This window comes from Lagopus muta, chromosome 23, assembly GCF_023343835.1.
Source record: "Lagopus muta isolate bLagMut1 chromosome 23, bLagMut1 primary, whole genome shotgun sequence".
NCBI classification, from domain to species: domain Eukaryota; kingdom Metazoa; phylum Chordata; class Aves; order Galliformes; family Phasianidae; genus Lagopus; species Lagopus muta.
Genome location: NC_064455.1, coordinates 5,730,858 through 5,743,067, shown reverse-complemented (window position 1 = coordinate 5,743,067; position 12,210 = coordinate 5,730,858). Strand labels below are relative to the sequence as shown.

Here is a 12,210-nt window from a genome sequence, read left to right as displayed (position 1 = left end):
GTTACCGGATTGGATCAGTGGAACCTCTTGCATCCCTGAGAACGAATTTCCAGTAGTGTCTGAGAACCGCTGATCAGCGCTGGGCTGAGCCCGAAGCCACCGAAGTGAGGAAACCACCGCTCCGCCTCCACCACCAAAACCAGTTCAAAAGAAACCCAAAGCACTTCTGGGCCACAGAACGTCTCAGAGCTTTCCCCATCCTTCCCCCAAATCTACTGAGATCGAGCTTTGAACCTTCAGTTCAAATTCCCTTGTCAAAGTCTCAGTAGTCAGCCCAAGCCTCGACAGGAATGCACTTTTAAAATATTTTACCATGACCGCACTTGAACTTTTATCCCCGTGCTCACAAAGGCAGGCTGCAACCCAGCCTGATATCTCTACAAACACTGCTGTGCCTTGGGTCAGCTCTTACGGTTTGTGCGTTCGTTTTGTCCAAATCCCCACACCAGTAACTACAACACCAGCTTGCTCCTGACACAGCAGAATTATCAGCACAGACACAACCAAATCTGGGGCTGAAGAAACACAGCCAACTGGCAAAACCAGCAGCGGTGCGACAGTGAAGTGACACCGGTGACTGAGACCACAGTGACAGTGTGTGTGGGCAAATGGGCTGCAAGGATGTGGGGCAGCAGCAGAAGAGTTGGTTAGAAAGAAGCAGAGCGGAGCATGTCCCCGCTACACCTATGCTGTAACAGCAGGACCCCAAAATATCACCTTCAACACAGCCCGACCAGCCCCCAGTGCCGGCTCACCTTCTGCTCCTGGATCTGCGCTTTCACCACCTTGTACTCAGCCGACGGAGGTTTCTGGTTGGAGATGAGCTCTTCGGTGTCAGCCAGCCAGCTCAGCAACGGCTCCAGGGCATCCTGGAACTTCCCGCAGCGCAGCAGGGCCTCCTGCAGCTGGGCGATCCTCTGGGCCACCTGCAGGCACGCAGCACCATCAGGGATGTGGGACGGCGGCCCTGCAGCCCCCCGTGCTCCCGGCCCATCCCCCAGCCCTCACCTTCTTGTTGAGGGTGTTCCAGCGGGTGTTGATCTCTTCCATGTCATGTTCCAGCCCTTGGACATCACAGTTCTTCCCGGCGCTTTGGATGAGTCCTTGGCCAACTCCGTTCACTTGCTGCAGCTTTAGCTGGAGAGGATCCACTTGCTCCTTCTGGAACAGCTGGGCAAGGGAAGGGTGGGAGAGAAAAGCTATTTATTACCCGCACGCTGCTCTGCCACCCCTCCATCATTCCAGGGATGCACTGGGCCTTCTCCTCTAGAAAAGACACACGAGTTGCTGCCTCTTGTGTTGCACGGAGTTTATTAGAGTTGTGCAAGTCTGCCTGAACGCCTCCCCCGCCTCGATCCAGCAGCAGGGAATCCCAGGAGCGCAAAGCGGGTCCACTCACATCCACCCCCACTCTGAAGTAGGAAATGCCCTTTTTCAAAGCACCCGAGTGAGGGGGAGAAAGCAAATCAGGGAAGAAAGGAGAGCAGCAGCTCTGCTCAGCCACCCGATTGGGAAACAGCACTCCTGGGGAAAAACAGCAGTTCTCAGAGGGATGCAGTGCAGAACGGAGACCCGGCACCACGCAAGTTCTGTAAACCACAAAATTACAGACACAGAGAAGCTGGCTGCGTTGCGAAAGACAAAGGCAATAGGCAATTAATGTGCTACTCGTTTACCGCACCACTTATTTGGCATGGTCTTGCCCAGGAATCCTGGGGGGAAAAGCTTTCAAAAACAAAAGGATTTCACAGGGAAGGAGGAAGAGAGCAAACAAAGCACCCAGTGCAGTGGGGAAAACCCCGTCCCACAGGGCAGATCGGCGCTTCAGCACAGCTCCAGAACCGCTCCAGTCCTGGCCCCGCGCATCCCCATCGCCTGCAACACAATCCCCAAAAAAGGGAGCGCAGTGTCTCCTTGTTTATTCTGGGACTTTGGACTGCGAGCTCAAACAGAGCGCAGGTCACCCCGCAGCCAGCACTGTAAGGATGAGAGCAGAGCGCTCAGCCCTGCTGCAGTGTTTGCTCTTTTGGGAAGCAGCAGGGACCGCAGGCCGCGTCCGCTCCCCACTGCGCCTCCTCCTCACGCGCCCAAGAATACACGGCTGCTGCCTGCAGCTAAAAATGCCCCTGGAAACAGAGCCTAAAATGCAAAACCCCTCCCAGCAGAGCGGCGGATGGTGGGCAGCGCAGCTCTCCGCACCAGGTAACCGCTTTATCTCGGAAGGAGCACAGGCACAAAAAGCAGAACACCAAAATGCAGATCTACATGAGGAAGAGGGGCTGCCTGGATGTCCTGTCCCTGTTTCCACCATGGGCACCTCCTGGTGCTGGGGGAGGAGGCACCGACCGCTGCAGGGCACAAACCCAAGGGGGTGCTGGGAGACATTGCCCAGAGCTGTTTGCTCAGGGAGGATTACATACGGTTAGAAGCAGTAAATGGTGACATGAAATCACTGGTTCCCCATCCACCTCTCCCCTTACTGTTGATACACGGAGCTGGCTGTTAGAGCGGCCAAACCCACGAGGAGCGGGCTGATAAGTCTGGCACGCAGCTGCTGGAGCGCAGCGCGGTGTGAGCCCCGGCCCTGCACAGCCTGGCCCTGCACACGAGCACTGACTGCAATTACAACCCCGGGGACTCCAGCAGCTGGGCAGAGAGGCGGTGAGCCCCAACATCAGGCAGCAAATACCTGCAACACCCACGGCCCAGGACTGCAGCGATGCACAAGGATCACTGCGATAATCACGGCATGTTGAACATGCTTGTTTTTCTTTGCTTGTGAAAGATTCCACTGATTTAGTTCATTAACCTCAGCGTGACTCAGCTACGAAACAAATATTTAACAAGCACCTTTGGCCATGCAGAAAATCCCAAGAAATGCACACGGGGCAAAGCGGGGGGACAGGCATGCTGGGGAGCAGACACACAGCTGCTCCTCATCCTCCTCACTTCACAGAACACCTCCTGCAGCATCCCTCACCTCCTGCTCTTCCCACCTCCGGGCTGACCGCCTCCATCCCAGCTCCATCCCCACCTCTTTGGCAGCACCGGGCCCAGAGCTGCCAACAGCCCCATTGGCACAGCACAGTGTATAAAGGGGTTAATGACCAGCAGAACCACACACCCTAAAGTCCGTTCAGCACAGTCAGTGACCTGAGGTACAGGCAGAGCCCCCAGGGGTGCAGCCCGCTGCTCCCAGCATGGCCTCCCCAGCCCATCTGCAGGCATTCTCAGGGGTGGCAGAGTGCAGCAGATGAGTAATTCTGCTGCTCTGGGCTCTCGGTGCTGACTAACTTCTGGCGGCTCCTCAGTGGTATTTCTCCTAATCCAGACAGCAGTAAATCCGCACTCATTTACAGGAACTCTGCCACACTCACGCCGCTCAGCTCTCTCCATGCCAAAGCCATAGCAAAGTGGGGTAGAATGAACCCCACCCCACCGGGAGCTCAACCCCCTTCCCACAAAGCCCGGACCCCCCGCACCGCTCGTTTGGGAAGCTCTTTCAGCCCAGGGCCCATTGCTTTCACGCATTACAGGACGCTGCCCTCTGGCACGGCTGCTCTCCAGAGGTTGGTGAGCACCATGTGGCCGGGCGGCAGCTCTGTCTGAGGGAGGACAGTGTGCCCTCACAAGCCAACAAACTTTTAGGACAACGCTTTAGATGATCTGTTGAAGCCTTCTGCTCACAAAAAGAAACTTTCTGCCGGTCACTTTTAAGATGCAACTGGGGGCACTGCAGCTCCCGTGCGAGCACTGAGCAGACGACCGCTGCACCCCACAGCCCGTGCTGGTGAGCAATGCAGCGCGCTGCGTTTCACACCCACCCTCTGCCGCGGCATAAAGCGATTTCTGTGCCTGAAGCGCCGTCTGCAAGCGCCTGAGCAACAAATACCTCATTATCTGGAACGAATCCATCTGCTGGAGCAGGAGGCCCTTCTGCACAGGGGGCGGAGGCAGGGGGTCCCAGGCAGCCCACGGGCACCGGCTCTGACCCCACAGGGCCCGGCGCGCAGCCCTCGGCCCCATCCAGAGCAGCCCCCACAGCAATGGGCTCATCCTGCAAAGTCAGCGCTCTGTTGAGCAGCTGCTCCACGGCGGCAGAGTCACCTGCATCCTGCCAGGCGGTGAGCAGCAGCACCGGGCCACTGCCGAAGTCCCCGGCACCGGCGAGGAGCGGGTCGGCCTCTGGCAGTGGCGGCACAGAGCCAACAGGGACATCAGCAAATGGCGGTGGGGCCTCCAGAAGCTCCTCCACCACCAAGGGCACAGCGGCGGCGCTGGCACCCAGGGGCGGGTGCTCAGCACACGGCTCCTCAGCATCCACAGTAAAATCCCCGGCGCCCGGCGCTGCCGCTTGAGCCCAGGGCTCCAGCACCTCCAGGTCCCCCAGCACTGCTGGGTCAGCCAGAGCTGGAAGCCCCTCCGGGCCCCACAGAGCGGCACTGAGAGCGGCAGGTGACGTGCCGAGCCCTTCTGGGATGACAGCACCGCTCCCCACGGCACGGCACGGCTGCTCCTCCCAGCTGCAGGCGAACAGCAGGGCCAGGTCTCCTGGCTGCAGGACGGCCGCCTCCGCCGGCGACCCCTCAGTGCGAGGAGAGCCTTCCAGCCCTGAGGTCACTGCGTCCCACAGGTGCTCCTCTGCAGGTGCTGAGGGCAGCACTGCAGCCTCAGAGCCTGGCTGTGATGCAGAGCCCGTGTGGAATGGTGGCAGAGGACTGCCGGGACAGTGCTTGTCTTCTGAGCAAGTTTGGCCCCCAGATCCATCGCTTTCCTTTCCCAAATCCATGGCTTTGTCCTCAGAAAGCAGTTCTGGGACATTGTAGCTGGCAAGCTCAGTCCTTCCAGGCAGAAGGTGACAAATGTGTGATGGGTCCTTCCCCCCAGCAATGGCCTCGTGGTACTGCACGGGGGACCCCAGCCCCTCAGCCACCGTGCCAGGGGCTGGGGGCTGGCAGGGAGACAGCCAGGATGGGGATACTGAGACAGGAGAGGGCTCCTCAGGGCACTGCGGCACTTCATCAGAGGGGACGAACAAGTCTTGGTGGTCGCCTTCCCACCTCATGGGGACACCAGGGTGAGCAGCTCCCTCGAGGCTGAAGGCTGGACACAAACCAGTCTCAGGAGATGCCACTGCAGCAGCCACCAGCACTGCCGCTGCACAGCCCATGGGCCCCACGTCTGCCAGTGGGTCAGGTGCATCCTCTACCAGAGCTAGCAAGCACTGCTGGCTGGAGTCCATCCCCACCATGGCCATAGGGCTGGGCAAGGTCCCTCCATCCGAGTCCGTTGGGGTGATGGCCAAGGTGTCCCTTTCAGAGAAGGGCTCTGTCACCGGCTCCATTGTGCTCAGCACCTGTGAGCTGCAGGTGATATCAAAGTCCTCCAGATCTGACACAACAGCAGAGTCTGAAGCACTGACTTCCAACGGGGCCATGGGCTCACGTGCTTCATCTGCTGCCCCTGTCAGTTTCTCCAAACCTGGGTCCAGCCCCTCCGAGTCCACTGGGGAGAACCGAGCACCCAGGAGGGCAGGAATGGCCCCATCACCCTCATCCTCATTCAGACACTGCTCCTCCAGCTCCAGGAACATCTGCACTGAGTCTGTATCAGACAGCTCGGGGATGGCGGGGCTGGCCGAGCGCTCCAAACCTGCAGCAAAGTCTGTGGCCTCGCACTGCACTGCCACATCCTCAGTGCAGCATGCACTGCCAGCAGTGAGGCTGCTGGCACCGCCCTGGGGGCTGCAGGGCTGCACGGTGCCCGGGCTGGGGGCAGAGCTGTCCCCAGGAGCAGTGAAGTGTTCCCTTTCTTCAGAAATATCTGCCAAGCAACAGCTCTTCTTTCCCTCTGCCACCAGCACAGCCTTTCCTCTCTCTGACAGCGTCGCCTCCTCCCACTCCTCCATCATCACCCAGCGCTCATCCTCCTCAAATCTCAGCTCAGACTCAGTTTTTTCTCTGAGATTGGTGGTAATGAGAATATTCAGTCCCGCATCCAGGAGCTCCTCGCTCAGGCATGGGGAAAGGTTGACGTTCTCCACTGTGCAGTCCGACTCGGAAGCCTCCAGGGTCTCCTGTCGCCCATTGCCAACGCTGGCCTTGGGGAAGTTCTTCCTGGCCCGCGGCCACGTGGCACTGGGCAGCAGGCGAGCCCTGGCCAGCTCTGTGGCTCGAGCATGGCCATCGCCAGCAGGCAGCAGGGGCTGGCGCTCATCTGCGGCACAGCCATAGGAGTCTGCGGCAAACTGCACAGCCTCCGTTGTACCGGATGACTTGGACACGTGCTCCAAAGTGAGCGACTCGGACATGGGCTCGCTGCGGTCGGGCTGCCCGGCGTGCTCAGCCAGCAGAGCACTGGAGTCCCTCTTATCCCGCAGTGAGGGGTTGGAGGCACCCGCTTCCGACACCTCACTGAGCGAGGCCCCCATCCTCTCTGCAAACTCGGTGAAGTTGGGTGGCATGAAGGATTTCCATGACCGCCGATTCACGTTCTCCTTCCTCTCAGGGTTTGGCCGCCTGCGGGGTGGAGGCGGCGCCGGCTTGGAGATGTCGCTGCTGAGCTTCAGCGCGTCGAAGATGACTCGCTCGTCCAGCTTCTTCGCCTCGGGCGCCCTCGGCTCAAAGACGTTGGCAGCTCCCAGCGTCCCATTGCTGGAGATGGTGCTGCCATCCCCCTTGCCGAGGGTGCTCTTCGAAAGCTGGTTGAGCTTCGATCCCTGGTCGATTTGCTCATTGATTCTCATCGTGTCGTATATGGAGCGCTGGGGCACGTAGCAGTCCTCTATGTAGCCGTCCTCCTCCTCACCCTTCCCCAGGCAAGTGCGGTTCTGCCGTAGACAGTCTGGCCTGCTCAGTGGTTTGCCCATGCTCTCACCCTTACGGATGACAGAAGCTCCCCGTCAACCTCGCGCCCGGCGCCGCAGGGACCATCACACCGCGTTGGACCCAGCCAGGTGGAGCTGTGGGGCCGCGGGCCGATGCACAGCCACACCGTGGGTCTCGGGCAGCAGAACAGCACCTCTCATCCCCAAAAAGCCATCTGCCAGCAAAACCCAACGAGTACGACAGCTCCGATAAATGTTCCCGATCACCGTTTGCAATAGGAGATGCGGAGGTGTTCGGAGCGGCTGATTTATCCCGTGTGTCCCCCTCTAGCAGCAAAGGTCCGGGCAGTGCACAAACCGTGGCTCCTCGCGTCCTCCACCCGCTGCCGTCCCGCGCAGTCCAGCTGCTCCAAATTAGCCTCTCCCCTCGACTCTCGTGTTTTCATTTGAACTGAGCTTGTCAGCGGATATTCGTGCAAGTTTAAACACAGGAAGTTCTTCATTCAGGGCAAACTCGGAGGCTTCCTGTCTCAAAAACATGATGGCATTGTCGCTCCCTTCACCCCACCGTGCCCCGTCCCGCTGCCGCGCGGAGGAGCACCGCCGGGTCTTCTCTTTTCCTTTTTTTTTTCCTCCCCAAGAAAAAAAAAAAATCGGCTATAAAACGCATCCAAAAATGGCAAGGGGACGGATGGCCGCGAATTCCCCCAAGTTCGCCGGAGCCGGCGGGGGAGACGGGGCGCAGCGGCTGCCGGCGCCTTCCTCGTCGTCCTCCTCCCGGTCCCGCGGCTCCCGGCTCGGCTCGCACTAACTTTCGCGGTGCCCGGCGGCGGGCAGCGGCGGCTCCATCCCGCCGGGCGGCCCGGCCGTGGCGGGGGCGCGGCGGGGCGGGCGCGGGGCGGCGCGCGGGCGGCGGGGCCAGCGCTGGGGCTGCAGCCGGGGCCGCGCTCCCGTCTCTCCTCCGCCTTTTGTGCTCAGCGGCCGGGCCGGGCGTGCAGCCGCCCCCGCGGGCAGCCCGGGGCCGGCGCCGCGGACGGCATGGCGCGGGTCCGCCGCTCCGCTCCTGTCCACTCTTCCCTCCGACGCCGAGCCCGAAGTTGGCGCTGCCGGAACAAAAGGCCGCCGCGCAGCGCACGCCGCGGCCCCGCTCCTCTCTCGCTGCGAGCGCCGGGCTCCCGCGGCGCTGCCAACTCCGGCGGAGGGCGGGCGGAGGGAGGAGGGCCGGCGGGGCGGGGGCGGCCGGGGGGCGGCGACGCGGGCGGGGCGGGGCGGGCGGCCGCCCCCTCCTTCCCTTTTTCCCTGCCTCCCTTCCTTCATCCCTCCCTCCCCGGGCGCCGCAGTCCCCCCAGGGCTCCGCTCCGGTACCCCCTGCCCGGACCCGGGAGGCTCTCCGCGGCGGCCCGGGGCGGCCCTTCCCCGCTCCGACGGAGCTCCTCCTCCGAGGGGAGGTGGCAGCGCGCAAATCCCCCGACAAAGAGCAGCAACGCCCTGCTCGGCGGCGGCTCCCCTGCGCCCCGGTCGCTTTTGTCCGCGGAGGGAGGCCCGGAGCGGCTCTATACCGGAGGAGCGGACCGGATTTCCGACAGCTCCTGCCGGGCTGAGCGAGGGGCTGCCCGACCCTAATAAGAGGCCCGGGCCTCTTTCGCCGCCATCCCGGGCAACAAAGAGCCGCACGGACGTTGGCTGCCGCCGTGCTGCCACCGGAGCTCAGCTCCCGCCCCGCCAGGACGAGCGCCGGCTCTGTCCCGCGCCCATCGCCCCGTTGCCCCCACGCATGTGGGTCCCGGAGCCTGGACCGCGTGCGAGGGCTCCCGCACAGCCGGGAAGGGGCGGGGGGCGGGGTGGGGGGGAGCAGCAGCGTGATTCACTGCTCCGGAGCGATGCTGAGCAAAGTCACAGACTTGGAGAGAAAACGAGAGCTTGGAGCAGCCCCAGCGCATCTCCAGGCAACGGACCCCCAGGCTGCACGCAGCAACGCGCTTTGCCGAGCGGCATGGCAGGTGCTGCGCTCGCAGAAGGGGCGGTGTGAGCCTGCGCCCCAACGGAGCCCCGCACTGCAACTCCACTGAGCTGAGAAACCAGAGCCAAGGAGGGCTGGGAGCCGATGATTCGGGCGAGCTGCAGGTGCTGCTGCCTCCAAACCTTTGGGATTCGGCCGAGGCCAAAGCAGCAGCTGCGACGCACCCGGCTCCTCTGCTCCGTGGGAGCAGCAGCTCCTCCACGGGGACGGTGAACCACGGCCAAACCAGTCCAACGCCGCACCCACAGCGCCTGCCCTCCCTCCCCAGAGGTGGAAATGAGGAAAGGAGAAAGGTTCCAGCGTTATGAAACGTGTCTAATTGCCTGAAGCACTCAGTCGAGCTCTTTGCACACGATGGGGAATCTTAGGAAATCCCTTTTCTTATTTCCACAATTCAACGTAGCCAAGGAAAAGAGCTGGACATGCTGTGCTGGGGGCAGATCGAGCGGTGCTGGACCCCGGCCACCCCCTGCCTGCTGCTTTGCCACCTCAGGCCCTCCTTTGAGCAGTGGGGCTCAGCTCGGCACCCACAGCTCTGCACTTTGGGGTGGGTCATTCACCCAGGCTGCAGCACCAGGCGATGGCAGCTGCACTGTGCCATGCGTACTGCGCCGTGCCAGCACAGCTGCCCACCAGCAGAGCGCTGTGGGGCCGTTAGGGCTGCAGCCCCTCCAGCAGGAATCCCAGGCATCCTGGCCGGGCGCGGAGGCTTTTTGTTCCACTCCTAGGAACGCTCTCGATGTGGAGCTGACGGCTTCACAGCCAGAAATTCTTTTCCCATTTCCTCACTAAGTCACGTGCCGACAGCAAGCCAAGTCTTCCCCAACACATCTCCCCCATCGCTAAAGCGGTTTGAGAAACGTTCAGCAAGCACTGAAGCCCACGAGAAACCTGCCCTGCCTCGCCTGAGAGCTGAGCTGGAGCTCCTGCAAGTTCCGTGAGCCGGCAAGAAGCCACCGAGGGCCACCACTGCCACCAGCAATGGGGACAGCCGTGGGGCCACCAAGAGCCAGCACTGCCCCCAGTGGGCAGGGACAGTGGGGGGGACAAGTCACGGGGCCAAGGGGTGATGAGGGCTTCGCTGTCGCCTCGGTTGGTGTGATGGGAGGACAGGGCAGGACAGGAGTTCCAGTATGAATTTCTGCTCTTTTGCTGTCTGCACGGCTCTGGTATGTGGAGCTCTGCCAGCTGTGATCTCTGTTACTGAAATAACGGCTGATAGAGCTTCCAGATTTGCAGCCCCGCAGCCCCAGCTGGTAGCACAGCTAGTGGGATGGGCAGAGGCTGAGCGGTCGCCAGAACGTGGCTTTGGCTCCATCGGTGTCCCTATCCTTGAGCCTCATTGAGCCAAATGTAACCTCAGTCCCGCAGGTGCTGCCCACCACGAGGGACAGGTCACCCCAGAGCCGCCCCGAGGTTCCCCCGATGCCACATCCTCAGGATGAAGAACTTCCAACTCCCCTCTCAGAGGATCTTTCAGACTTGTAAGGCTGCAGGAGGAGCATCCCGAGCCACAGGTTTCCAGCCTTCCTCATATGGACGCCGTCTCCGGAGCGCAGGGTCCGCGTGCCGCCCCGTCACGGGGTGATGTCACCCTGTTTACGACTGCGCTACATCCTGCTGCGGCCCCTGCTTACATGGGAAAGCGGGCTTTGGAAACCAATGTATTTTTAGCTTTCTTATAATGCATCTCAGCAGCTGGAAATGAGGGAGCTGCCTTGTGTAATGATCACGAGAGCACAGAGACAGCACGAAGTGTCTGATGGACACATCGCTGTGAGCGCACCAAGCGTCTTCTTCATCCTCGGGGCTCCTCATCCTCACCTGCTGTGGGTTTGGCCTCCACAATGATGGTGCAAAGTGCCTCCAGAGCTAAACACACAAGCAGCTATTTGGGTTTCACTGGGATTTGTGCCAGGGAGGTGGCAAGTCATGCTGTACGGCTTTTGCTGCATTTGTCCTAAGTTCAGAGGGATTTCTTTATCTCCCTTTCAGTGCCGTTGCTCTTCCCCTTCTAAACTCTCTCCTTTATCCGTATCTCTGGATTTGGTGTTTCTGTGCACTGTAAGGTGTGCGGTGCTGCGTGGGCAGCCTGGAGCTCACTGTGTGCTCCATGATAATCCCATCTGCCTGGCTCAAGGCTGCCTTCAAACTGATTTTGGGAGTCGGCCCCCACACATTCATCCACTGCTGCCTTTGCACAGAGCTTTTAGCACTGCCCTACAACCCGGCATCCAGTGGTGCCCAGCCTTGGAGGGGCCCAAGGTGGGAGGCAGAGCCTGCGCCTCACCTGGGATCCAAATCCCCACCCCTAGAGCTGGACCCACGTGTGGCCCTGCGGCCGTCCTGTCCTACGTGGGGTGGGGGTCAGCGGGGAGGGCTGAGTGATGGGGCGGTGAATGGAGGGCTCTGTCAGAAGTGAGGTAAGCGTGTTATCATGCCGAGAATCCTCTGGATGGGAGACATTTTAAATCACTCCTCCAGCAGAAGAATTGGCAATTGTTCCGTGAGCGGCGCTGAGTAATGCAGCCTGAGCTGCTCCCCACGCAGCCTCCATTCTGCTCAGCCACCCCCAGCCCCACACCGGACGGTCGGTGCTGGGCAGGCCTGGCCATAGGGCTCACTCCACTGCAGCCCCTGGGGCCATGTCCCACCCTTGCTCCTCTGCCTCCTCCTCCTCCTCCTCCTCCTCCTCCTCCTCCTCCTCGTGTGCTGGGCCCCAGCGCAGTATTTTTAGCATCCCCTGGAAACACCACCACCAGCTGATGAACCTCCTCTGCAGGAGGACATTCCTATGAACATCTCCCCTGGCAGAGTTACCAAGGCATGAGCGTGTGGGTGGGTTCAGAATAGCAACCCAAGCTGACCCCCAAAAGGCTCTGTCAGATCTCAGCAGAGCAGCGTTGTGAGTTGAGAACACAACCTTGGTACAGGTCAGTCTCAGCAGCTCTCAGCTTCTGCTCGGGTTCGCTTTGGCCGAACAGAGTAACCAAACTGAGCCAAATGCCACCGAGGTGCTGTGGGCTGGGACCTGGGCAGCCCCATTGCTGACAGCCCCATTGGTGACAGCACTGTGACCACAACCCTGCGCACAGAGCGGGTGGGGACAGCTGCTGAGCCCACTCCCACCCTTATCATTGCCTTTCCAACAAGGAGATGGTGCCTTTAAGGCAGCTCAGCAGCTGTCAGAGAGGAGGCATTTCTGCGTGTGTTGCTGATGCTCAAAATAATGCCCAGAGATACTTTAAGTAGGTTTGGAAGGCGTTCAACGAGGAGGCACCGCCACGCGCCCCACTCCTGCCCCGACCCACCCAGCTGCCCGGAGCCACTGAGCATTCCTACGGGGGCACAGAAGGGTGAAAAA

General features: G+C 61.0%; 1 protein-coding gene across 11 annotated transcripts in view; it reads right to left on the bottom strand.

The window, feature by feature from the left end:
• MACF1 (microtubule actin crosslinking factor 1) overlaps positions 1-12,210 on the bottom strand; it is a 112,717-nt gene that overhangs the window by 26,715 nt on the left and 73,792 nt on the right. For all 11 annotated transcript variants that reach the window (XM_048969121.1, XM_048969122.1, XM_048969132.1 and 8 more), the window contains 2 exons: positions 1,009-1,170; positions 756-926 (listed from right to left, as the gene is read on the bottom strand). In XM_048969121.1, coding sequence (XP_048825078.1) covers positions 756-926; positions 1,009-1,170 — 333 coding nt within the window. The remainder of the gene's footprint in view (positions 1-755; positions 927-1,008; positions 1,171-12,210) is intronic.